This window comes from Panthera uncia (assembly GCF_023721935.1).
Source record: "Panthera uncia isolate 11264 chromosome C1 unlocalized genomic scaffold, Puncia_PCG_1.0 HiC_scaffold_4, whole genome shotgun sequence".
Classification (NCBI taxonomy): domain Eukaryota; kingdom Metazoa; phylum Chordata; class Mammalia; order Carnivora; family Felidae; genus Panthera; species Panthera uncia.
Window position 1 is genome coordinate 49,387,645 of NW_026057585.1, and position 27,575 is coordinate 49,415,219.

Below are 27,575 nucleotides of genomic sequence, written 5' to 3' on the forward strand. Positions count from 1 at the left end.
TTAGTGAATTAATTACAGACATTTAAAAATGGAGAGATGTTTCGTAACAATTTGCATTTCTGCTTTGTCTTGAAAAAAGCAGAAGGTCTGGTGAGACTGACCTGTACTGCTTCACGATGGCTGTGGTCTGGAGCTACAAGCGGCCGCCTCCAACAGATGGGCTTAATGCCACATCCAGACCCACCCTGTCCCTGATCTCCCATGTGGTTAGGGGCAGACTACAACATGAACTTAGCTGGCCCCAGGCTTCCAGCTCCATCATGTCACGTCACATCACGTTCTTATGGCATGTCACACTTCCCCAGTCAGGTTTCTGAAATGGCGCTGTGTAGCTCAGATGAGAGAATTCCAGACACTCTGCAAGCCATGCTCATGGCCTCCAAAGCACTACATATTTCTCTCCCGTAGAAAGCTGCAAAGGCTGTTTGGTTAGCATTGAGTAGCCTGAGTTACCGCAGTGTGCTTGATTCAGGTGTCAAGTTCCATTTTGTTTGTTTTTAAAGTAAGCTCTACGCTCAACTTGGGGCTTGAACTCTGGACCCTGAGATCAAGAGTTACACCGTCTGCCAACTGAGCCAGCCATGTGCCCCCTGTTAGGTTTCTTTTGAAGTCTGCTGTTTTCTACCAACAAAGGTAGTTGAGGGTAGTGGGGTTTCGGGGTGACCCAGACCCAGGTTTAAGTCCCAACTCTGTCATTTACTAGCTATGTATTCTTGGGAAATTTCTAACCTCTTACTCACAGGATGGATGCCAGGCATCAAGGAGAGGGTGTCTGCCTAGAGCCTGTGTTTTTGCTGAAGACTTACTTATTCATCTTTTGTGACTAGTTTGATGGGCTACTTTTAATACCAAGTAGTCAGTCTTCTCTAAGCAACGTTAAAAAAAGATAATTGTGTTTTAAGGCAATTTGAAAATGGTTGTCTCCCTCCCATTACCAACAACAGTATGATTTCAGGCAAATTACTTAATACCTGAGGACCTCAGCTAATTCACTAATCAAAAGGAAATATCTGTGCCCCACTTCATAGAGTTTGTTGGGAACATTAAATGATATCATTTAAATGAAAGCGCGGAAGTCATATGGGCTTAAATACAGAGTAATCAGACATGAAAGCAGTGTTTAAAATTTGTTTGCTTTTAACAGCGTCCTTTAAAACAGTTTTTCCTTTAGGGATTCCCAACAGATAGGAATAACTCTTAAAGCTGGGAGAAGGCCAGGAGGTGAGTCTGTCTGGCCTTCCCTCTCCCTGAGGCACCTGTTCTGATGAAGCTCACCCCTAACATTTGGGCCCAAGGCAAGAGTGCCTAAGAAAGCATAGCTGTCATATGTCTAAATACCTAAAAGTGATAAATCAGGCCAACAAATTGTTAAGCCAAGTTAAGTTCTATCTGATTATAACATTTGCCTTCATAATGCACTGGAAAGCCAGGTTTGAATTTCGGATTCTTCCACTTCTTGGAATTCTGTGCCAAAATGGGACTGACCAAGGAGTTGTGGGCCCCTAAATGCCTTTTCTTTCCACCCCTGGCTCCATCCCCTACAGAAAAGGAGCTTTGAGTGTTATGTGTATGGACACCCCAACCTCCTTGCTCCATCTCTGACTGTATCCTACAAAGAGTAGCCTTTGACCAGTCCTGAGCCCAGGGGGTGCGCAAGTGGTTGTATAGTTCCCCTTAGGAGGCCAGATCTGGGGAAGACCCCCCCCACCAAGGCCATGGAGATAGGCTCAGAGCTATCAGGGTAGGGTATTCTGGGCTCCTGAGTTCTTGGAGCATATTCTAATTTTTTTTAACTTTTTAAATTTATTATTGAGAGACAGAGACAGAGCATGAGCATGAGAGGGGCAGAGAGAGGGAGAGACATAGAATCTGAAGCAGACTCCAGGCTCTGAGCCATCAGCACAAAGCCCAATGCGGGGCTCGAACCCATGGAGCACGAGATCATGACCTGAGCTGAAGTCGGCTGTTTAACCAACTGAGCCACCCAGGAGCCCCAAGCATATTCTAAAAGTAGGGGTAAGGGGTTTAGGCCCTCGGTGGGCATGTCCCTTTCACTTGAGGGTTTCTCTTCCTGTGAGAAAGGGAATAGTTAGAAGAGGGCCAGACAGTAGGGCCCTTTAAAATTTGGACCCAAATTAAGGGCCCTTCCTGCCAATATCTAAGGCCAGTGCTACTCTGAACCCTGGGGCCCCAAGAAGCCCAGTGTGTGGACTGATATCTTCTTTTACAGCTTTTCACATTTATACTCTTGAGTCCTGTGGTTCTGGAAGTGTTCTTTCAACACAACATAGCTGAAAGTCCCAATTGCTAATGCCAGTTTTAGAAATGAAAAGGATGTAGGGGCGCCTGGGTGGCCCAGTTGGCTAAGCGTCCGACTCTTGATTTCAGCTCAGGTCATGATCTCACAGTTCGTGGGTTCGAGCCCTGCATCAGGCTCTGCATTGTCAGTGTGGAGCCTGCTTAGGATTCTGTCTCCCTCCCTCTCCGCCCCTCCCCCACTTGCTCGTGCTCTTTTTCAAAGTAAATAAATAAACTTTAGGAAAAAAAAAAAGAAATGAAAAGGATGAAAAAGCTTGGTGTCTAATGTGAGAGCTCTGGCCAGTTCATTCTGTTGACCACTGAGGCTGTCAAGCAAGGAGCAGCTGTGGCCAGCTTGAGCCCCAACCAAGAGGACATACAAACGCTGTAAGCATTCTTTCTGTCAAGCTGGGTATCACACAGTTTCTTATGTAGGGACTTGTACTTCCCTGTTTTCAGCCCTGAGTCTCTGCACTGCCTGGTGTCTCCAAGTCCAGAGTTTCTCCTCAAACTGTGCAGAGACAGGCAGATATAGAAGACCTGGAGATCCAATGATTTTGTGTACAAACTTTGAGCCAGTTACCCTGTTGTCAGCACCATGCCTCACCTGTCTTCTGCAACACTGGTGTTTTCAAATTTTGAGCTCCTTGGGGGTCTACTGGACATGATGGCTCACTTTCCCACAGTAGCCCTTCTGTTGCAGTTTAGGCTGTGCCCCTCTCTCTGGCTGTCAGGAAGCTCTATTTCATGTAACTTTCATTTTTTTTAAAGTGCTGCAATCCCTGATCTGCTCGTGTCATCACCACTTTTTCCCCTTGTGATTTAATATCCTTTGAATTCCTTTACTGTTTGTTCTGTGGCATTTCAGGAGGGAGAGGAGGAAAATAGGAATGGCCAATTCACCATGTTTGAGGATTTAAATTGTACTAAGAAAGTAGCAGGACACTGGTGTTCATTGAGGGTTTCATCTACATCCAGATGGCCTCAGATCCCTCCTTTCTTGCATTCTTTCTTTCTCTTTCTGGATTTCAGAGAACTTGGGGTTCACATTGTCAGATTGGCTTCAGGTCACACTGGGCCAGTGGATGGAAAGCCCTAATTTTCCAAACAGCAGTTATCATCTGTTTCTAGAGCCTAGAATTGAACCCCATCTCATAACGCCAGTGAAAGCTGGTTCTCCAATCATTTTGGAAATGTGATCTGTGTGGGTTTTTTTCCCCAATTAAGACTCTCCTGTTCTTGAACTTGCTCGGCACAGTTTAAGACAGACATAATGGATAGATGCAATTTTTATTCATCTCGTCTCCTTAGTGAGTTCTGTGGTGAGTTAAACCCATTTATGGTTCTTACTGATATGGAAGTACATGTGAATATTCATTTGCACAATGATGTGCTTATTATTATATTCTTATCTGTGCATATATAAGTCTTTAATTTTGGAAAAACCCTTCATCTTTTACGTTAACTTTCCCCTCCATTTGCAGAAGGGGTTTTGAGTTTTTGAGAAATAAAAGATCCCATTTTTGAGAACTTCTTTGGAAGTAATTTTAAGAAAGACGCCTTGAGTCTAGAGTGTGTTACAAAGGCAGCACAGAGCGTACTTAAATCATGTCTCTGAGCCGTGGTTATTTTTATCAGATAGGAGAGAAAACACAGGCAGATGAAGTATGGGTTTCAGATACCTAAGGCACTTCTGTGAAAGAAGGACTTCACGTTCCATGTAACTCCTCTGGGCAGGCCTAGGACCTGTGTTGCAAGTCTCAGGAAGATAAGTGCTGATCATGAGTCACAATCTGACCACTTGAGCTGCTTCAGAGAGAGTTAGACCCCTGTCTCTGGAGGAGTTTACATGAAAGCTGTTTGACTCTTTGGCAGAGAGGTTAAGGAAGGGACCGAGCATCCAACTTCAACATTCACCCTATGACTTTTAAGTTTCAGATTTGGAGACTTGGATCTGGAGTTTGAGAGAAATTAATATATATTGTTTTGTCTTCGTTTCCATGGCAGAGCCTATGAGAATTTTTGAACTGTTTCCAAAATACCTTCCCAGATGCCATTTCTGAATTGTGCATCCTTTCTCTTGCAGAAGAAAATGCAGAAGTTTCCATGGATGTTTCCCTGGCTTACCGTGATGATATGTTTGCTGAATGGACTGAAATGGCCCACGAGAGAGTGCCCCGGAAACTCAAATGTACCTTCACATCCCCCAAGGTAGGATGCCTTGGTGTCTAAGTTGATAGGGTTTTTATTTGGGTTCCAGGTATGTGGGAAGATTTACTTTACAGCTCACAGGTATGTTCTTTAGTATGAATGACCCACAAAGATTAGTCGTCATCCTTTGTCTTAGTGGAGAAAAGGGCAATGTGGTGATTGTAGTCCCTGTTCAGGAAGAAAGAACAGAAGAAAGAATGTCTGTTTGAAGTGATGTGGTTGTTTCTCTGAAATCGCTCCATACAAATAAACCCTTGGTTCTTAAGCACTGAGAGTGTCTGAAGAATGTTGCTAAGTTATTTTGAGGTGTGAGAATCTGTTCATATTGAATCAATGCTTGTGTCTGCTTCTCTGATTCTTAGGCATTCCTTTGTTGCCAGAGTTAATGTGCAGGTACAAAGACTAAAAATCCCAGTGAATACCACATACAAAAAAGAGGCCCTGAGGGAGGAAATCTAATTTCATTTGAGACCTGGGTCTTCTAACCCATTTTTAAGGCTCTCCCTTCTCTGGTTCATCCAGGAGGACTCTTTCAACCGCCCACAGGAGGGAGGTTACTCTCCTGCATTGAAAATAAGGAGACATTTTGTTTTGGGCAAAGACCTTTAATTTTATGATTCCTCATAAATGAAAATGCAAAGATTGACTCAGTGACCCTCAAAGGATAGTAGGATTTGATGGTATAAGGACCAGGTCACAGTTAGCCAGGGGCCCTTTTCATTGCCAAGTGCTGTCCTCACACACACCTTCCCAGGTTCTGACTCCCCTGCCCGTACTGACTAAAGTTTCTGTGAAGATGAAATGGAGCCATGGTTATTGTCACTCATGGTTACATTCCTTAAGGGTATTGACATGGAGCACCATCAGCTAGGTGACCTCTGATGTCCCTTCGGGTACAGAAATTATCTCATTTTTTCTGTGTGAAGTGCATGAGAGACCCAACAGCACTGAAACACATTCTTGATTATGTCATCTGGCATCTTTGGATCAGTTGCTTTTAAAGGACTTGGGCAGCTTTGTAGTACCTGCTCCATCGATCAGTTTAGTACTTCTTCTCTCCTAGCATTGGCCTTTCCTGGCCTCACTTTTGGCTATCGCTGCAAAGATGGGGTGTCCTGTGGAATGAATGGTAGGAATGGTAGGTTGAAGCTTCTGGGTATCATGCCCCAGCTGCCCACCCTACACTGAAGAGGAGTAAGATGGGGAAGGGCAGGTTCATAGTATTACCATTTAGTTAAAAGTGTGGATTTGGAACAAAACACACTTGGCTTCAGTTCCAGGCTGTATCACTTACTGACTGCATGGCCTTAGGCAAACGTACTTAATCTGTCCAAGCTTAATTTTTTCATCTGCAAAGTGGGATAATAATAGCTGCTTTGGGTTTCTTTAGAAGGATTAAATGAGATGGTGGACACAAGCAGGGTGACCTTATTATTTCGTATCCTCTCTGGGATATGTTTGGGAATGAAAGAGGAGGTTTCACCAGGTGGGCCACCAGGACTGTTGTGGGCAACCCACACACCCTATATATAGGGGAACCTGGTATTTATGAACTCTCCCTTCCCCAGGTTCCCTAGACCAGAACTACAGAAAGTGTGGTCTGAGGACCAGCAACACCAGTATGACCTCGGAGCTTGTAGGAAATGCAGATTCCCAGGCCTGGTTCACACCCAAAACCTAGTAAGTCAAAATCTCAGGGTATAGGACCAAGGAATCTGTGTTTTAACAGGATTTCAACTCCTGCGGTTTCATGAAGTTTAAATGTCACTGCCCTAGACCCTCTGCTGTCTGCCAAATGTAGTACCATCCCCTAAAAAAATCATCTGGAATTGTTTGGGGTAGGTACTTGGGGGTAATCTGTAGGTGAAAATGAGTGGTAGAGAGAAACCTGAGGTAGCAGGAGAGAGGAATATCTGACATTTTCAAATCTTTATATGCAGTGGGAAAAATTAATTAAAACCTTTCTGTCACTGCACGTTGATTGCATCTTTCAGAGGTGAGACTGGTTGGATATCTAAGCTAAAGTATATGAAGCTTTGGGGTATGGAATTTCATCCTCAGAAAATGGAAAAGTCATTTCTTGCCTCACTTACACACTTGGAGGGCGCTGAGAAGCAGAGTGAGGGGGAGGTCATTAAGAAGCCTGGAACTGCTTCTTAATGATGGCTGCTTAATTATCTTTAGGATGTGTTGATCCCTTTCAAGAAAGATATTAAACCTTGAAAAGTGTGAAGGAAATGAATCATCAAATCTCTGCTTTTTGATTGCAGTGAAATTTAGTCTTGAGTCTGAAGATTAAATGAGAAATTGCTTTAAAGCTTTTTAGTCCCTGGTGGATTGTGAGTTGGGAAAAAAAAAAAAAAAAGTCAAGTTGCCACCTGCTGTAATTTGTCCTAATTAGCCAGTCTCATGCTGGAGTTGGGGGAGGACTGAGGGGGATGGGGAAAGGAAGTGGGGGGAGTGCCTTTCTTCCTAAATGTCCTAAATACTGGCAGAGGCAGAACCTTGGTGCATAAGGATAAGTTCCCAACAGGAGACAGTGAATTTGTCTCGGAGACAGGTAGGCCAGGCCAAGATCCCAGAATCTGATGTGCCTAATTTGTTGAAGGTAAATTTGTCTCATGAAGTGGTAGTGTTACCCTCTCTATAAGGACGAGGAAGTGGAGGACACTGAGAGAACCATGAATGGGGAATTAGAAGGAACCCTGGAGATCTTGTTTTTACTTAGGAGGAAAGTGAGGCTGAATGAGGCAGATGACCTTCTCAAGGAATCCAGCAGGGGGCCAGATCAGGGCTAGAATAGAAGTCTCCTGACGTGACGTTCAGTGCCTTCCCTACCACAGACACATGCCTCAGTACATGTCTGGGGAAACATCACTGTCTTCTCCCTGCTGTACTTGAGGGTCCTCTTCCCCATCAGAGTTAGAGGCTGGATTTGGAAGACCTATGTCCCCCAACCCAGTACTGCTACTACTTTGGGACCTTGGGCGAGAAATACAATCAAGTCAGTGGCAATAGACTAAGTAAGTTTTGTTCCCTTCCCTCTCAAAACCTCAATTTCTAGAAATAAAACAAGACCTTGAAGGAAAGCACATAAGAAAATTCTTTCTTGCCGTTAACATAGAGGACAATTAACTTCTTCAGTGTGGATTAGTCTGAGGCCAAATTTGAGCAGGGTAGTTCCTGCAGAGCCCCAATACTTGCCCTGATTTATAAGTGTAAAGGAAAGGAGTAGAGAAGAGAGAAGGAATCTACATAAGAAGAATCATCCAGTCTGCAACTGAAGTTTGGAACAGAAGCAAAAAGCTTTCGACAGAAGAATTGTTTGAAATCTCATAAGCCAAGTCTAGTCAACTAATAGTTCTGAAAGAGTCCTTCAAACCTTAGGGGATGAAAAACTATTATGATTGATTTGTAATGTCTGCTATGAGTGAGGAAGGGAAGAGTGGAAGCATAAAAGCCAGATATTAGCCTGCTGTACCTCTACTTTTGTCTCTGTCTCTATACAAAATTCTGTTTATTGCGCTCTAAGCTCTGTCCAATAAAGAATTCTCCAAGATCACCAAAGGGTGAGAGACTCTTCATACACCAGTCGGATTGTGGATTACTTGTTGTCTTCCTTCTGATTTCTCCACTGGACTTTTTACTCTAAAGATACACAAAAAAATTATGTTGGTCCTGAGAATATAGGCTTAGGAACAACGAATTAGGTCTTCCCTATCACTTGGTTAAGAGGTGTACACCAGGAAAATACTGAAGCTGGCATATAAACCCTACATCGATGGCAGACACTCATCTCTTTTATCAGGGAAAAGTCCCTAGCTACTAAAGCTGATGCCTCTACATGCCCATATTTACTCCCCTACCCTGACCCCTCAGCAGGGCCACATAGCCAGGAGTCCTGGTGAGGTAGAGCAGAATTTAGTTTTCAAAAGCAACCTGTACCCCTACTCTTTAATGTCTCACAACCATGCTTTCTGAGCAGTAGCTCTTCAATCATTGGCAGGAAGTCCAAGAGGCTTTTCTAGAAATTGGGCTAAATTTGGCTTAATTAAAATTTCTGCTCCCTTCTGCCATCTAACCTCTTGGGCAGTTAGGAAGCTTCAGAGGCAGAAAATTCCAAGTTGGCATCTCTGACAACCTAATCCCATTATTACCTTTTATCCCTTCTATCTTCCCCAAATTCTAACTGTTCCTTGACTTGCTTCTTTTTCTATCAAATCAATAAAAAGAAGATATTTTCACCTTCTTGTAGCTTCAGGCAAAAGCCGTGAAAATTACTCTTGGCATCCAAGAGTGTGATGAATATTTCAGAAGTTGACTGTTCCATGCAGCCAACAGTCATGGAATAGTAGTGGTCTTCCATGATGTGCTGCAAATAAAAAGCCCTTTATAGGCCTGGTAGACCAGGTTATTCTGATGTGAAGCTTAATGCGGATTGAAGAACTGAGGAAGTGTTTGCTAAGAGAGGAGATTTCTGTTTTTTATCTAAAATTTTCTGGTTCCACTTCAAATGTGGCTGCGTCTTTTTTTTGGGGGGGGGGGGTGGAGGGAGCAGCCATTGGATACCATGCCTCCAGTGTGCCCTATTATCTGTAGCTCTGAGGTATACCTTTAAGCATTAGCTTTTCAGCATTGGTGATATGAGGCGAAGGTAAGACAATTTAGACATAGTCTGTTGGAAATAGTGATTCTGTCTCAAACGCTCTGCTCTTCTTCCAGACCCCAGAGTATGAGGGTCGTTACTATGAATGTGATGTCCTTCCTTTTATGGAAATCGGGTCTGTAGCTCATAAGTACTACCTTCTGAACATCCGGCTGCCTGTGAATGAGAAGAAGAAAATCAATGTTGGAATTGGGGAAATAAAGGATATTCAGTTGGTGGTAAGTGAATCTACTGGGTCCAGGCAGCATGTGACATTAGAACACTGGCTCAGAATGGTGGTTTGTGAGCATGTGTGTTGGAAAGTAACTCCATCTCACCCTTGGGATCTCCGTGTGCCCATTGCGTCACCTGAGAAATAGAAATGATGGCTGAGATTTCAATTGACATGAGAGATTACAGCAATGGAAAGTAATGCAGTTATTGTACCCATTTAAGATTTTATTATAATGGTCATGATTGTGTAATAATACCAAGATAAAAGTAATTTTTATTCACATGTCTCACCTTGCAAGGACAAATGTTTCTTTTTTTTAAGTTTATTTATTTATTTTGAGAGGGAGAGCAGTGGAGGGGCAGAGAGGGAGAAAGAGAATCCCAAACAGGCTCCACGCTGTCAGCACAGCACCCTGTGTGGGGCTCAAACTCACAAACTGTGAGATCATGACCTGAGCCAAAACCAAAAGTCAGATGCTTAACCAACTGAGCCACCCAGGCACCCCCCTCCTCTTTCTTTTCTTTTTTCTTTCTTTTTTCTTTTTTAAGTTTATTTCAAGCACAAATGTTAAAGGTAGCAATGGTGTTTTTTAGGTTCTTTCCATTTTATTTGTTTAACAGGCAAAAAAAAAAAAAAAAAATAGAACATGGACCAAGAGTCTTTTTTATCTAAAAAAGTCACATAAGAAATGCACATTTATTGTAGAAAATTAGGAAGCAAAAGTAAACACAACAAATAACATAAAAATTGCCCGTAATATCTAGAGAAATAATCACTGTTGACGTTTTGATATATATATATATATATATATATATATATATATATATATATATATCCCTACAGACTTTTTCTATACAGATAGAAAGATACATGCATATAGTTTTTCCAAACAAAAAAAAAAATCATACTCAACTGACTTCTTTGTTCCTTGCTTTTTTTTTGTTTAATAGTATATTGTGAATATAATATAAATATACTTTGCAATACTGTGTAGCATTCCACTGTATAGATTTACCTTAACACATTTTACTGTCCCAACATTTTGGGAGCTATCTTAAAATAGCTCCAATTTTTCAATAAAAAAGTCTCACAGAAAAATCTTTAATCATGCTCTTAGTGATTCCCTTTGTATAGAGTGGGTCCATTTTTTTTGCCTTTTATTTAGATTTCTTACAGTGCCTGAGGAGGGGGCAGGGGAAGGGTGAAGAGGGTACATGCTATGAATATTAAAGCTCTTGATCTTGAAAGTTCAGCAGAAAAGATCTCTTTTCACTTCTCCCCAAAATGCGTTTTCTGGTAGGAAATAACACTAAGATATAGTCACCTTCAAAATTATGATTGGTCTTTTTCTAGGGAATCCATCAAAATGGAGGCTTCACCAAGGTGTGGTTTGCAATGAAGACCTTCCTTACGCCCAGCATCTTCATCATTATGGTGTGGTACTGGAGGAGGATCACTATGATGTCCCGACCCCCAGTGCTTCTAGAAAAGTAAGAACTGATTTCAGAGCACTCTTAAAGAACACTGGCATTCTAGATCTTCCTGCCATGGTCCTGGTTTTGCTGGGGTTTAGTTCAAGTGGTCATTGTGGTACTTAGGCAGGTGATTAGACCAGGAATCATCCTGGACTCTTTTTACTCCTTCAGCTTTCACATGCAACTTATTATTAAATCCTAAAGATTAAACCTCTCTCACATTTCTGTTTCTCTATTCTGTCTTTGCTCTTCATTCCCGTGGTCTGAGTCAGATACTTCTCTCTGTCACTGTGGACAAACTGCCTTGCTCCTAAGCCCAACCCTCTCACCTCCATAAAGATGATATGCTTGTAGATATATCCCCTTTCTGTCCCACATTACTGACTTTTCCTTTCTGCTGGATTATTCCCATTAACATACAAACACACTATACCATTTCACATTCTTAGACAAAACTCTTGATTTTCCTATTTCCCCCTGAAGCCACCACACCGTCTCTCTACTCCTCTTCATATCAAAACTCCTCAAAAATTTTGTCCGTATATCTCCTCCACCTGTCCTTTCTTGGGCCCATTCCACCCCTCAATAAAACTGCTCTTGACAGGATCTCCAGTGACCTTCACATTCTAAGTCCAATGGTCACTTCTCAGTTCTCACTTGACTCATCACCAGTATTCGATGTAATTGGTCATTTCCTTTTTCTTCACAGAGCCTTCTTCACCCTTCTCATGGTTATTCTCCTCCTTTGCTGATCATCACTGTCTCCAGTGCTGTTTCCAACCATCTTTTCAACCTCTTAAACTTGGGAGCCAGTGCTCAGTCTTTGGACCTCTTCTCTTTATTAGCTATGCCTGTTCCCAGAGTGATGTCGTCTAGTCTTGTGGTCTTAAAAATCACCTACACTCTGATGACTCTTAATTTATATCCTCAACCTCAGCCTCTCTCAGCCCTCAACCCAAATATTCCAGCTGTTTATTTAACATCTTCGCTTGCACAAAAATGTAACACATGCAAAGAACAACATTTTATTTCCTCTGCATCAAACTTGCCCCTCTCCTAGGCATCCCCACTGAAGGAAATCGCAGCTCCATCCTTTCAGCTGCTCAGATTAGAGAAGTAGGAGTCATCCTTTACTTCTTTTTTTCACACCCCTCGTCCAACCCAGCTGGAAATCTCACCGTATCCATTGCTACCACCATAGTCTAACTCACTTTCACTTCTCATTTCTCACCTGGATGACTAGAAATAGCCTCTCAATTGCTCTTCTTGCTTCCACTCTTGTCCTTCCTATAGTCTATTCTCATAGCAGCCAGTGTTCACTTTCAAGTATAAATCAGATCTTGTCACTCCTCTGCTCAAAGCTCTCTGTTGGCTTTTCATTTCAAATCCTCTGATTTCATCTCCAATCCTCTCTACCATTCACCATCCCCCTTGATGATGCTTAGACATGCCTGGTATGCTCCCACCCCATGGCCTTTGCACTGCTGTTCTCTTCGTCTGAAATGCTCTTTCCTAGATATCTCTGTAGCCCAATTCCTCATTTTCTTCAGGCCCTGTCATAATGTCTCTTATCTTAGAGACTTTTTCCTCTCCACCTTATGTAAAGTAGTATTCCTTCTTTCTTCATTTTCTTACCTTGATTTATTTTTCTTCATTATATTCTATATTTATTTGTTATCTTTCCTCCCAGACCCATCCTCTCACCCCTGCTGAATGCAAGCATCGTTAGAGCAGGATCTTTGCCTACGTTGTTTACTACTATATCCCCAGCATCTAGAATAGTGACTGGCACATAGTAGGAACTCAATAAATACGAATGTGTTGAATGAATGAATGATATCATTCCACTGTTTAACCTTCTTATTGGATCCTCAGTCCTTTTAAGACAAATTTCAAGTTCTCTGATGGGGTAGGCAAGTTTCTTCATGAACTCAGCTTTTTTGGTTTTGTTTTGTTTCGTTTTTTCCTTATTTAGTGTCATGTCCTGTTGTTTCCTGGTATGTGCTACATGCAGATCCCCAAATGCTTCAGGCTGTTCCAGGCTTCTGTGCCTCCATCCAGGCTTTTCCCTTTGCTTGAAATGTCCTTCCACCTCCCCAGTCTTGACTCCCAGCTCTTCTCAGTTTCTGTCTCTGTCAAAGTTAGAAGTCCGTGTGGCAGCCTGTGCACACTTCTGTCATATCACTTGTCACACTTTATTTGGCTCAGCCACTACATATATCTCCTTGAGTAGAAGAGGGCTACTCTCTTAGGTATCTCTAGCCCTAACAAAATGCTTGGTATGTCATCCGTGCTTAATTAACCCTTGTATTTCATAGGTATGAATGGAAGTATGAATAAATCAGTGACAAAATGCATGAACTTGATAGAGCAGTGGCAATTAATAGTACAATAGGGAAAAAACAAAATAAAAACTAAACACACAGCTAAAACAAGTATTTCATGTTGTTTGGAGTGATTTATTATTGAAACAATCATGCTCGTTCATAGTTGCTGAGGATATCATAATAATGATGATAATGAGTGTTCTTAATGATCAGGTTAATGATTACCTGAATAGGTAAGGGGGGATAATTATGTTCAAAGAGGTCTGCTTAAGAAGGCAAAGGCGGGGGAAAACATTGTAGGAAGCTCTTAATCTGATTTGGTACCAAAATAAAGTTCAGGGCATTAAGGAGGTTGGGTTCAATTACATAGAAAATGTTAATGTAACACTCCTTCGTTCTGCAGTGGTGCTAACGAAATAAGACATTTTGCATCTCTGTAGAAATGAGAGCTAAGAAACTGATCATATGGCTTCAGTCCTAATATGAAACATCTCATTTCCCAAAACTGGGTTGTTTTTTTTTTTTTGTTTTTTTTTTTTGAAAATCTGCCTCCCAGATGAATAAAGTGGTTTTCCTGATATTCTCTCATGATCAGAGTTATCTTTGCCCTTGGGATTTCCATGACTTTTATCAACATCCCGGTGGAGTGGTTTTCCATTGGATTTGACTGGACCTGGATGCTGCTGTTTGGTGACATCCGACAGGGCATCTTCTATGCGATGCTTCTCTCCTTCTGGATCATCTTCTGTGGCGAGCACATGATGGTAAGAGCCTCCTGACGAAGGAAGGGACTAGAAGGAAGTGTCTGGAGTCAGACCAGAGGTTCAGATTTCTACTCTACCACTTACGAACTAGCCAGGTGGCCTTAGGCAAGTGATTTAATCACTCAGAATTTCAGGTTTCTTGTCTGTAAGATGGAGTTTAAAGGCCTAAAGCATAGAGTTTTGCGAGATTTAAATGAGATGATGTATTTTTTACAGAAAGTAAACACACAAATGTCAACAATTACCACCATTTCCTCTGCTTTGACTTCAGCTCTTCTTGTCCCCAGGACCAAGGTAACCCCCAGTGAATGTGGGCCTGGCTCTTTCCCACTGGCAACTTGATCAGGTGGCCTAGTAACCCCTATTACCTCCCTGGTCTCAGTTTGCACAGACATCAAATCATATTTCAGGCGGGACTGAAGGTACCATGGATAAAAATAAGAATGGTGCAGTCATCACGTTGTGGCTAAGGTGATGTGCCAGCTGGAGCTTGGTCCTCCTGTCAGGCACAATCAGCTTCGTAGTAGCGGACTGTTTTTAAATCCCATAATGGTTTGATCATTGCTTCTGAAGACTTGCAGCCCTTGTAGGAGAGCAGTGAGAGGAGAGAGAGGTGTTAGCTTACGGCTGGGGTAGCCATAAGGGCCCCTCCAGCAGTGATGCACTGAGAATGAGCCCTCACAGCAGGGACAGGATACAGGAGACTCGGGTAGAGCAGCGCAGCCTGCCATGGTGGAGTGCCCAGAGTGAGTTGTGTGCAGTGTCCCCACCTGGGCTCCAGCCTGGCTGCTACAATTTGTCTTCTGCCTTTCCCTGTTTTCTCACTTTATATTCCTTCATTCTCTGTCTCTTGGTATCTCTCTGTATCTCTCAAGAGGAACCACTCTTGATTTTAATGAAGACAGGGAGAATATATGTCTATTATCCTAACCATGAGAGATATTGATATATCTCTTGACATATTTTAATGCCTTAGAGTCTTTATTTTGTCCTCTGGGCACCACCCACCTGATCAAACACAAGTGTTTAGTCACATAGGAGTTCAACTCTGAATGAGTCCTTTTACAGACCATAGATCTTCCACTCCTGAGGGTACAAGACCTTTCTTTGGGTTCCCATAGCATCCTGTTCCTATTGCTGTGAGGGCCCCTATGGGTGGGCTGATAACAATGAGCTCCTTTGGAACAAAGATTTTGGTCTTATTCTCCTCTGCCTAGAGCCTAGCGTGATGCTTGATATACAACAGGTGTTTGAATGACTGACTTAACTATAGAAGTGCTTTGCTTTCTCCTGTCTCATTTCTCAATTTGGTTTTCCTCAGGATCAGCATGAGCGGAATCACATAGCAGGGTATTGGAAGCAAGTTGGACCAATTGCTGTTGGCTCTTTCTGCCTCTTCATATTTGATATGTGTGAGAGGTGAGCAGGTGCCTGTGGGGTCCTGGGCTAACATGTGCATCCTTATGTCCACTCCAGCTCCTTTAGAGGTATTCAAAGAGGGGAAGGGTGGCCGGGAGCCTATGGGGTGAAAGCACTGGACATGGTCACATCCTCAGATAAAGATTGGGATTAAATCAAAGACAAAGCCCTTTATAGGTGGAAGATGTTTGTGCTGGCCCTATCCTTCAGACTCTGTTTCTCTTTAAGTCTGCCAGCCTCTCTTAGTCTAAATACAGCTCCCACCCCTCTGGCTGTGAGAAACTAAGAATGTGTAAAAAGAAAGTTCCCCTTTGCCTCTGTATTAATCGTGTCTTTCCATATCGTTTTTCTTTGTAGAGGGGTACAACTCACGAATCCCTTCTACAGTATCTGGACTACAGATGTTGGAACAGAGCTGGCTGTATCCTTCCTTGCTGGGTTCAGGGTTTCATTTCTTGTCATAGCCACCTGGTCCCTCAAGATGATTTTCTAAGTCCTGCTAATGTTCTCCATGTGTGCTCAGCCAGAGCTTTGATCCTCAGACCAATGATAACGGTGCAATTAAGGCAAATAAGAAGAAGAATGAATGCTTGCTTTTAAGCCCTGTGAGAGGAGGCAAAATGAAGAAGTTGCAGTGCGTCCTCACAGCAGATGGATCAGAGTTGCTAGTCTTACCACAGCCTGTCTAAATGATCTATATGCTTGTTTACCGCAGGCTCCGGCATGGCCAGCTTTTCCCTGCAGCCACAGAGGCTCATATCTGGGCCCCTGTGGGAGAGCCCGTTTCCAAAGTCATCTGTGTGCGCGACTTCTCACAGTGACCTTGGTGTGCCAGCGTACGTGCTGCTGCCATTCCTTTCTGAGACCGCATGGAGATAAGGCTAAGGTGATTAGTTCCAGGGGAGTTGCTGACGCTTCTGGTTGGTTGGTGTAAACTCTGTCTGAGTCATCTTCATGAAGCAGAAGCGACAGTCTTAGCTTATCCCCTTTAGGATGCTGGATTTAAATATTTTATCTTCCTGAATAATATGTCAAGAGCTTTGGGAGAAAAAGACTCTCCTCTGGAGTGGGGAGAAAGGCTGGAGTTGTATTATTTCCTGATGGATAATATCTTGTCACGTGCTGGTAAATAATGCTTTGTTCGGCCATGATGTTTATCTGGGCTTCTTAGTGTCACAAGAACTTTGTGAGCAAACTGATTCAGTAGTATCATTACCTTAAAGATGAGAGAGTTGATCTCACCATGACTCCCATCCTTCCTCTCCAAAATGTGAGCTGCACAACACGGGAAATACTCATAATGTTAAGTCTACTTCAACCTTTTCATTGTACAGATATGATGGAGGTCCAGGGAGGCAAATAAAATGTCAGGTTTCCTCATTCCAGGGTACTGTTAGCTTTATGGAAGAAGGAGAAACTTCATGAAATGTATTACTTAATGAAATATACATGCTGAGTTCATACTTGTTAAAATTTTTTAAAATATGCAACTTGGGGTAGAGTTGGAGCAGAAAGGACTTGCATTCAGGTCACCTGCCTCCCAAGCCAGCTCAGTGTACCCCAAGCCTTGGTGGTTCTCAAGTTGAGCTTTAAAGATAGGTCTCAGGGTTGCCCTGATCAGTTTCAACGTATATACTGCCCCCACCCTCATCTCCCAATTTGGCCATCTGTCCTTCTGCCTCCTGTCCCATTTGACAAGATTTTTCTTGTGGTAACAGAAGATTGCAAACAGAATTTCCTCCCTGGTTTTACTTCAAGGACTTAGGTCCCATGCCCAGCATCCCTTCTAGCTGCTGTGGCTGCTTCCATCCCCCACTCCATCACTTCCTGATTCCAGGGTGTCTCAGTCTTCTTATAAAAATCCAAGGACTAACTAGCCCAGTGGTTCTTAAACTTGATCCCTGCTCTTGGTTTCCCTGCTCTTGAAAAATCTGATTTCATACATCTTCAGTGAAACCTGGGCTGCATTTTAACACTTCAGGTGATTTTAATGCAGCATTCTACCTGATCAGTAATTTGCAACTGATATCCAGTATTTTAGTGCTTTTCAAATTTATTGTACATACATATCTCCTGGGGATCTTAAGAGGCAGATTCTGATTTAGTAAGTCTAAGGTGGGCCCTGGAATCTGCATTTCTAACAAGCAAGACTCCATTCCTCTTCTTCCTTGCCTCAGAGAGCAATTTGGTTCATTCCATTCTGTTGTACTTCTGTGTCAGAAAATCTCTATCACTGGCATTAGAATACCAGTTTTAATGTTTTATCCTCCTGAAAATTGCCCAACTATTTGGAGACAGAGGGTGTTGTTGCCAACAGAGCTGAGACATGCTTGTGTCCCCAGCTAGCCTGCCATTTCCTTTACTGGAAACCATCAGATGGCCTTCATCATTGTGGCTGGCATCTGCCTCTGCCTCTACTTCCTGTTTCTGTGCTTCATGGTGTTTCAGGTGTTTCGGAACATCAGTGGGAAGCAGTCCAGCCTGCCAGCCATGAGCAAAGTCCGGCGGCTGCACTATGAGGTGAGCAAATTTCTTGGCTCATGCAGGATCTGGTTACTCAGTGTCTCCTGCTTGATATGTAAACACATACCACACACCTATACCTGGAGATTAGAAGCCTTTATTTCAAATACACATCGAGAGGTTCTCATGTAATATAGGAGCTCTGGGCAAAATAAGAGGCTAAATCCGACCCTAAAAACACCTAGCTGGCCTGCGTGGATCTTGGAGTTTTCTGTGGTATATATGTCTTTCTGTCCTCACTAGGGGTGAACTTGTTCAGCAGGTTCTTCAGCTTTGGGGTGGAATGTGGGTGATACTAGATGGGAGATTTGACTAGGGCAGAATCAGCCTTGAGACTGGGCTTCAGCCCAGGTGATCTGATTTTTAGACTCCCAAGAGGCTACATTTCCCCTAAAATATCCAGCAGGTGATCAGATAGAATTCGGTAATTTCTGTTTATATGTTATGCATCTCATTCAAGGGAAAACACTCAACATCCTCTAATCTCTAATACAAGCAACACATTCTTAATTTTTCAAGGATCCCTTGGACTCATGCCTAAGTGGCTGTCCTTGGAGAGACATGGGCCTAATTCCTCCGTGAAAAGAAACAGAAACTGCAGAACCCCAGGGTTTTTATATGCAGTGGATCTGCAACTAAGCACCCCTGAATAAGAGGTGTCTCTCCCTGAAACACAGGTTCCCTTAAATCCTGCTCTCAGGAAACCCTGGGCACTTGCTGAAGCTTTGCCTGGCTCTAGAGCTGGAGTGACACATGAGAAAATTCAACCAAATCCACTTCATGTTGATTAATATGCACATTTCTTTTTGTTCACTGGAGCAGAATTTTATTACAACCGCAGAAAACTTGGATTTGGTGACTTTGAACCCTTGCAGAGAAGCATAACCAGCTTAGCAGGGAAATTAGCAGCCTCACCACGTGCTGTGAATATAATTTCCCAGGCTCTGGTATCACTGTTTCATGAGAGATAAGAACATAAGAAATATTTGGCCCAATAAATTTTTCAGCCACATTCACCTCTGCAGGAGAAATGTTACTGTGTGAAATTATTTTACTAGTCACTCTTAGGGATTTGGTTTTATAGATTTCTTTAAAATTAGTTTTTTATAGATTTATATATTGAGAAAAGGATTGGTACCAGCTGGGAGAGTGTTAAGGTACTCTTTTTCTCCTTCCTAACAGGGGCTGATTTTCAGGTTCAAGTTCCTCATGCTGATAACCTTGGCCTGTGCTGCTATGACTGTCATTTTCTTCATCGTTAGTCAGGTAAGTGGATCCTGAACAGTCAGGGTGAGAATGTGCTGGAGAGGTGCCTCTACTCTGCATAGAAAATTCTAGAGAGCTGCTGAGGAAGGAGCAGGGAGGCTATAATGCTGGGCAGCTCTTCAAACCATGTTTTTTAAGGGACATTCCACCTGGCCGGAGGTGGACGGAATTTTCCCTTTCAGTACAGCCTCACGGAAAGAAGAAGTTGCTGAATAAATTAAAAGCCTGCAGCCAGATGGAAGGGCACTTACTTCATTTAGTTGAGAATACACTTTCAAGCCCTATAGCAGAACAGCAATAAGCAAGTATCAGTTTGATTTGATCCTTATCTGGCATTAACATAGATCCTTTTACAGTCCATCAGCCATTCTTTGCAGTAATTATATTGCCACTTAAACATGAAATATAATTCACAAGTCCCCTTGATAGAATCTTACCTTTCTGCTGGTTATTTCCAAAACTCAAACTTTTGCTCTCTTGATGACCTCAATAATGGTAATAATGTTTAAATATTGGTAACTGGTTTTGGAAAGTGGAAACTACTGTTTAAATCTGACATGCTACCTTTCTGTCATTCATTGGAGCTTCGCAAAAATCCTGTGGGGAAGTAGGGTAAGTTTTGCTATCCCAGTTGCTAAGACATGAAATCGATAGCCTTAGAGACATTTCCCATTTGTGCTCTTTTCCAGCCGGGTAGGATTGTGGATGGGTTATTTCACAGTTCTAAGGTTGAATTTTCTTATATGTAGAACGGATGTTCTGCAAAAGGTGGCTGTAAGGACCGCGGGCAGCAATGCTTGCAAAGTAATTTGCAGAGTGCCTGGCACATCGTGGGCAGGAATAGCTGTGCTCTTGTGAATAAAAAAAAAAAAGGGTAAATATTGTGCCAAAGGACATTCAGTAAGTTAGGGACCAGAACCCAGTCCTTTTGACTTTTTCTTTTCTTTTTTTGCCAGCTGTTCTGTCCTCCCTGTATTTGGCCCAAACTGAGAATGTAAGTAGTGCAGATAGAGCCTTAGGATGCAGATTTGTCTTGTTCTGCTAGCTTATTTCCTCAGAGGGGCCCCTGTGTTTTTTTGTGCCATAGACCAACCCCCTTGGGCAACCTGGTGGAGGCTGAGGGCTTCTTCTTGGAATGTTTTTAAATGAGTAAAATAAAAACTTTGGACTTCAAAGGGAATCAGATATATAGGTATTTGCAATTATATATGTTACAGATATTACAGATCTATATCTATAATTGTGATTGATACGAAATTATGATTTCTATTGGTGGCAGAATTATCAGTGGTGCTAATATTAACAGGAACTTGTTTTCTACATTCATAAATGAAAGAAATGGTAACTTTCAGTTAGAAACGGGTGAAAATAAAGATATAATTGTTCTCATTCCGGTTCATGGACCTCTTGAACTTTATGGAAGGACACCCAAGGGCGCCTCTGACCCAAGTTAGGAGCCCCTCGAGCCATGTGGGCTCTGCCCACTGGGCAGTGTTAGTGTTGCTGTTGAAGGCTGACGTGAATGTGGAAAAAAAAAATAAAACAAATATGCATATCTGTCTTCGTAAGTTCAGCTTACCACATCTGCTGTGACCTACACCAGTGCTGTGTTTGTATCAGACTGTTTGTTTATAAAGCCTTGGAAATTTCACTCGCCACTCCAAATGCAGTAAAAATATTTCAAATTCTGAATGAGTTTTTTATTCAACCAGCAGAGACTCAAACAAGGGTGTCTGAGGCCTGACTTATCCTTTGGCCAGTTCCCTCGTGTGACCAAAGTGTCCAGCCCTCCAGTGCCGCGGTAACGCGCTGTGGTACTTAATATGGCCAGTTGGGGGAGTCCGAGAGAGCAGGGTGTGCTTGGAGGAAAAGAGCCTCAAGTTAAGCTGGACTCAAGAATAAAAGGCAATCCCAAGATATGTTCCCAGGGAGGCAGAAAGAAAGGGCACTTTTGGTCCTAACAACATGTGTCTGCCACCTTAGAAAGCTGAAGCCACACCACCACAGTCCCCATGCTACTTACCCTCCTGCCTCTGCAGAGGGTCCCTTCCACCTGAAGTCAAGAAGGGACAACTGGCCGATCTTTGAGGTACCTATGTGTTTCCCGAATTTAGCCTTGTATATGTTAGATAGCGCACCTTTTTAAAGCAAGGTAGGCCAATTCTTCTAAGGAGCAGAGTTTGTGGCTTTTCTTTGGAGAAAAAGATTAATATTCCATTGCCCCAGTATTTTCTAACATAGCTCCAGCCTGTGGCTGGCTTTTTATATCTGCCGCGACAGTCAGCCCGGAGTGGATTTCTACTCCAAGGGGGTAGCAGCGAGTTCTTTTGGATTCCATTAGCTCCTCACATTCCTCCTGCTGGGTTATTTTTTTAAGGTTTATTTATAGATATCTAAGACGTTTTCAGGCATAACTCTCAATGTCCCAGGTACTGTACTAATATAGTCATCAGAGGATTTATTTTTTAATGTCATTTTGGAATGTCTCAGCAATGAGCTCACCTGAAAGAAAACCTATTGGGTAACTTTTTGAAATAGATCCCAGCCTTAGGTAAAAGGAATGTATTAAAACTCCCATTATACTCTCGGGCTTGCTGAGAGAGCTTGCATTTAAGCCCCATGAAATATAATGCGAGGGGATCTCGCCAGGATATTGAAGCTCTGAGGCCAGGAATGAAGGGCTAACAGGAAGCTGTGGAATGCAGTGACCTTGAGGCTTTGTAGCTGGGTCCTGAGGGGCAGTCTTTTAATGCCTGCCATTTTAATGGCCTCAGTCATAGCAACCGAGAGATGGTACATCACAGTCTGGTATTTTAGCCCCTTCCCTCTGGAAAAGAAAGAGGCGTTCCGTTTAGAGGTAGCGGACAGTAGGGAACAGAAGTGCAATGCAGGGAAGAAGGTCACCAACCTTCACTAAGGGGACCCCCAGGTGCCTGACATTCAGGTCAAGCCACATGCAGCAAACTCCCAGAGAGCCTGTCCCCGGCTCTTTTGTGTGTGTGTGTGTGTGTGTGATCACTTCATTCTGTCACTTACGGAGGAAATGTTTCCAGTAAGAGAGCCTGTGTCTGGGATTTGGAAATCTTGTTGTTAAGTGGAATGTTGGTTGTCAAGACTACTGGGTGTAAAGGGATTTGACCTTCACTTGGCTCCAGGGGTATAATTGGGTGGTTTCACACAAAAGTAAATTGTTCAAATGTTAAATCAGGAAAAACAGGGACTTTTAGAAATAAGACTTATGCAGGGGGAAGATGATTTTCTTTTCTTTTCTTTTTTTTTTTCACTGGGGGCTATCTGATTTTTTTCTCCAGAAGTTAAAAGAGGGTGAGTGTCACCTCTCTGCCTTGGCGTTAATAAGATTTTGGATTTACAGGGCCTGCCTGCTCTGTTGAGGCTGCTTACTATGGTTCACGTTGGTGGGAATGTGCTCAGAGCTCAGGAGGTCTCAGGCAGGAATAATTGAGGGAGGAGAAGGGCAGGCACACACAGTCGAGTGACACTGTGTATACAGCTCACTTATGCAAATTCAACTCTTTGCCCTCAGCAGGAAATAATACATTTAGAGATGACAAATTATGGGTATGGGTAATTCTGCAACTCCATGCTAAACAAGGCGCATGTGTCTCACAGCAGACATGAGACAGGGGCACGAATCTGCTGTGGCTCCTCAGGCCACCTGAGCGCCTGTGTACCCCTCGTGGTATGAGCATTCTCATTTCAGTGGTTCTACTGTAAAGTTGTAGTTTGCATATATATCCAGTTTATTGTACCATACATTACTATGTCTAGGATATATAGTGCGTATATATTACTATACGGATTTGAATATATGAACCTGTGTATAATAATGTGCATTATGGTTAATTAAGTGAGTTTTCAAAGGAAGTTTGGTCTTCCGCAATAGTGGCTTCATATGCCAACTTAACACACTCACCCCTGTTTACAATAATATTCCTACTGTTAAGAATACCTTCTTTTGGAGTCAGAGCCATGACTTTCTGGCTGAGCAATCTTGGGCGAGATAACGTACCTCCCTATGGCATGGTTTACCATGTGTTGAGTGGAAATATTACCTGCCTACCTCATAAAGCTGTTATTAAGACTGATCTCTTCCATGTAAAATTCTTACTGTAGTGCCTGACATATTAGCTTTGAATAAATGTCAACTATCATTATCTTTGTTATTATTTTAAAATGTCTTAGCTTTGCTAATATCTGTGTTAGCAATATTTAAGTGAAATAACACTTACCATTGACGTCTTACTTTTAAGTAAAAGTATCATTATTTACTATGGAATGCAATATTTTCTCTTTACTTTGCAATCTGATATTTTCTTAGAGTGACTGTTTCTATCCTCCCTTTCCATTTCCATGGATTTGCACTTGCATTCCTGCACGTGCCAGTACTTTTGTCCATATTCATTCAACAACCGTCTGTCTGTCGAGTACCATTGTGTACCAGGAATACAGGTGACTGTTTTCTTGAGATCAGTCATGCCAGTCCTGACAAGAATCCATTTCAGCAAAATTCAGTACTGAGTATTCCCAGCGTATGTCATTGGAAGTAGGGTCTCTTGAAGGCCCTTCCCTTATTGAGGGACCCGCCGCCTTAACAGAGTAGAAGAAAATCAGAACTGTCTTACTCCATTTTACCGACAGTTCCCATCCCAGCCTCCCCTCCTCCATCACACAGAACGGTTCTCTTTGTTATGACAGCAGGTACATATATTTCCAGGAACTATCTTAAGACTTCCTCTCCTCTTCCATTATATTCACTAAAAATCATCTTAAGTATGCCCTAAGTACTGTAATTTTTATAAAGTTAGGATATTCTTCTTTAAAGTAAAAAGAGTGACATTTGGAGACATTGCTAAAAAGTCAGCCCTAAGTAGCTTGAATGCTTGTACATTGTTCTAAAATCAATAATGGTTATGAAATTCTTCTTGGCCAAAAAATATTCCTGAGCACATCATATCAAGTGAATTATTTTTGAAAATAAATAAGAGTTTGCAATGGTGGTTTATGCATCACAAAAATGAAAAATTATGTGTCATCAAGGCCAAACTAAAACTGGTAAGTCTACAGTTAACTTAATTAACTGACACTCCAGGTATTTCAAAAGGAAACACCTGTACTTACAGCTTTATTATGCCTGGGGCCCCTGGGGTCGCGGGCTATAAAGACGGTGTCAAATGAATACAGATACCATCTGTATCAGATACAAATGAATAGATTACCATCTTACACTTTAGCTCCAAGAAGGGTCTCCTAGAGATGGTTTACATAATGCAGTCTTATTAAGTTATCACAGGAACATTTGTCCAGTATTCTTTTACTCCCATTTAAGATTTCCTGTAGCAAGCAGAAGTGGTCAGAGTCGTTTCATTGATCTCAGAGCTGGCACAAATGTCTAGTCACTCGGGTCAACAGTTCTGTTGACAGTTCTCAGTGTAATCCATATGTCATCAGACAGCCCTCAAAACAATTATCAAGTCATTAACATAGACAAAATCAGCCTCAAAACATTCTTGTAGAATTATAAAGCATATGAAAGCTTCATAATTACCTTCATGAGTGACTTACATAGAGTGACAATGTAAGACCTAAGATTTATTGTGTTTACTGTGTGTCAGGACATTTCTAGGAATATGTTTACTTAATTCTCCTCAGTAACCCTGCAAGTTTTTATATTGCCCTTAAGGTCATTGAAGTTCAGAGTCTTCATCTTAACTTCACTTACATTAAGCAGAGAGTGCGTGGTAAAGTCTGCATTGAACCCCATCTCTGACCCCAAGCCTGTGTCTCTCTGCTTCCCCACTCTGCCCCACTAAGGAAAGCAACTCACTCTCACTCACTTGCTTCTTTAATCAGCTTGTCTTCATTGAGCCACTGTGATGTGTCAGGCACCGAGGGTATGGCAGTAAACAAATCGGAAATGGTTTCTGCCTACAGGGCGTTACATCTAGCTGGGAAGACAGACAGAAGAGGAGTTATAGTTATGGATAAGTGTGAGACTCAAACACAATTTCTTTTTTTTTTTTTTAATTTTTTTTTAACGTTTATTTACTTTTGAGACAGAGACAGAGCATGAACAGGGGAGGAACAGAGAGAGAGGGAGACACAGAATCTGAAACAGGCTCCAGGCTCTGAGCTGTCAGCACAGAGCCCGACACGGGGCTCGAACTCACGGACCGTGAGATCATGACCTGAGCCAAAGTCAGACACTTATCCGACCAAGCCACCCAGGCACCCCCAAACACAATTTCTTTAAATTAAGGATAACTATGTACTGCTGTTCAAGGAAGAGATACTCTCTGGGTGATTCTGATATACAGCCAATGTGAGAACTACTGACTTCGTACCTGACACACAGTAAGCCCTCAGTGAACCTAAATCCATACTGGTACGATTTAGGTTTTAAAAGGAGTCTTACACAGCCCTTTAGTTTTCCTGGAGGTTAGAAGGCATTTGGTTTTTGTGTTGGTTGGCTCCTGTCTTGGTGTTATGTTTCTTCTTGGTTCTAATTGCATGTCACTGTCCTTTTTCCATAGGTGACTGAAGGCCACTGGAAGTGGGGCGGCGTCACAGTCCAAGTGAACAGTGCCTTTTTCACAGGCATCTATGGAATGTGGAACCTGTATGTCTTTGCTCTGATGTTCCTATATGCACCATCCCATAAGAACTACGGGGAAGACCAGTCCAATGGTGAGTTTCAGTTTCTTTAGAACAGCTGTATTCAGGATATAGGCTTCAGTCTCTACAAGGCTCACATAGCAAAGGCTCTGGGTTCCCCAGGCAAACTTTCCCTCCAAATGTCAGTGAGTGCCCCCAGGGACTGGAGAGCCATAAGATAAAAAGCCAGCACAAGGCAGGTATTTCTTTAAGTCGTCTTCTTTTTTTGTTTTTAATGTTTTATTTATTTTTGAGAGAGCACAAGCAGGGGAGGGACAGAGAGAGAGGGACCAAGGCTCTGAAGCAGGCTCTGCGCTGACAGCAGAGAGCCCTATATGATGGGCTTGAACTCATGAACCACAAGATCATGACCTGAGCTGAAGTAGGATGCTCAACTGAGCCACCCAGGTGCCCATCTTCTACTTTCTTAATCTTTAAGTATTAGGGATACTGCATTCTAGCCTGAAACATGTGCCAGTTTTAGTATAAAACTTAAATTTGCTTTCCTTAATTTTTTTGAGCAAAATTGACTATTGGAGATTATGCCATATTTATTCTTCTAGTTTGAGAGGCAAAATCTTAAGGTATCATGTAGAGTGGAACTAGGTCCTGAGATTTGAAGATTGAGCTGGATTCATTTTTTTCTCCTGCTCATTCTTCTGCAAGGCTGTTTGTTGACCTGCATCCAGACCAATAGCTATTTACCTACCTGTGTCCATGGCCTTCTTCTTAAGGGCAGTTGGTGCTACCAGGAGCCTTAGGGAACTTAGCCAGTCTGGTTATTTTGTAAGTGATGAAACTGAGGCCCACAGAAAGGAAGGGCTTGCCTGGGGTTTCTCTGCCAGCCATAACAGAGGGAAATGACTGTCACTGCCTAGGCCATGCTCTTAACTTGGAATAGGTGCCCTGCTAAGTGACACCTGATCTAAGAGCTCCTTTTTTTTTTTTTTTTTGAATACTTAGTCCTACACTGTTTGGCTGCACCCTTATTCTTCCTTCTCTTTTTCACACCTGCTTCACCTTAGCCATTTACTTGCTATTCCTCAAATATAAGGTGTTCTTTCTCAAATCAGAGCTAGTGCCCTTCACTGCCTTGGAGCAGAGATCAGGGCTTGAAGGTCTGCATGTGTGCTATGGCACCACAGGTGGGTCTTGCTCATAAGAAGTTCTTACCATGTGTGTGTTGAATGAATGGATTCATATCCTATGTCCATTTGGGCCTAATAAAACCCTACCCATCTTTTGGGCACATTCAAAATGGTTCCTTTTTCTTGAAACCTATTCCTCATCACTCCAGTTGCAGATCAGCAAACCGTGTTCAATAGAATATTGTTGCCATAGGATGTTGATAGGTTTTAGTAGTCAATTTGAGAATCATTGGGTTTTTAATCGGCATTAATGAGGTTTTTATTTAAAACATCCTCCCAGAAAAAAAAATAAATAAATAAAAATAAAACATCTTAATGCCTTTAGTACATTAATTTTTACTGTAAGTCATTTTAAATGGGTAGGAGGAATAGTGTTTCCCCAGATTACTTTTTTATAAAATGTATTTATTTTGATAGAGAAAGAGAGAGAGGGAATGAGCTGGGGAGGGGCAGAGAGAGAGGGAGAGAGAAGATCGCAAGCAACCTTAACACCGGTCAGCACAGAGCCCAATGCGGGGCTTGAATTCACGAACCATGAGATCACGACCTGAGCCCAAATCAAGATTTGGACATTTAACCGACTGAGCCACCC

At 42.4% G+C, this 27,575-nt stretch overlaps 1 protein-coding gene across 3 annotated transcripts in view; it reads left to right on the forward strand.

The window, feature by feature from the left end:
• Positions 1-27,575, forward strand: part of WLS (Wnt ligand secretion mediator) — a 108,098-nt gene that overhangs the window by 63,303 nt on the left and 17,220 nt on the right. For all 3 annotated transcript variants that reach the window (XM_049617031.1, XM_049617030.1, XM_049617029.1), the window contains exons 3-11: positions 4,385-4,509; positions 9,232-9,393; positions 10,743-10,879; positions 13,787-13,955; positions 15,277-15,374; positions 15,732-15,795; positions 17,751-17,894; positions 19,080-19,163; positions 25,715-25,868. In XM_049617031.1, coding sequence (XP_049472988.1) covers positions 4,385-4,509; positions 9,232-9,393; positions 10,743-10,879; positions 13,787-13,955; positions 15,277-15,374; positions 15,732-15,795; positions 17,751-17,894; positions 19,080-19,163; positions 25,715-25,868 — 1,137 coding nt within the window. The remainder of the gene's footprint in view (positions 1-4,384; positions 4,510-9,231; positions 9,394-10,742; positions 10,880-13,786; positions 13,956-15,276; positions 15,375-15,731; positions 15,796-17,750; positions 17,895-19,079; positions 19,164-25,714; positions 25,869-27,575) is intronic.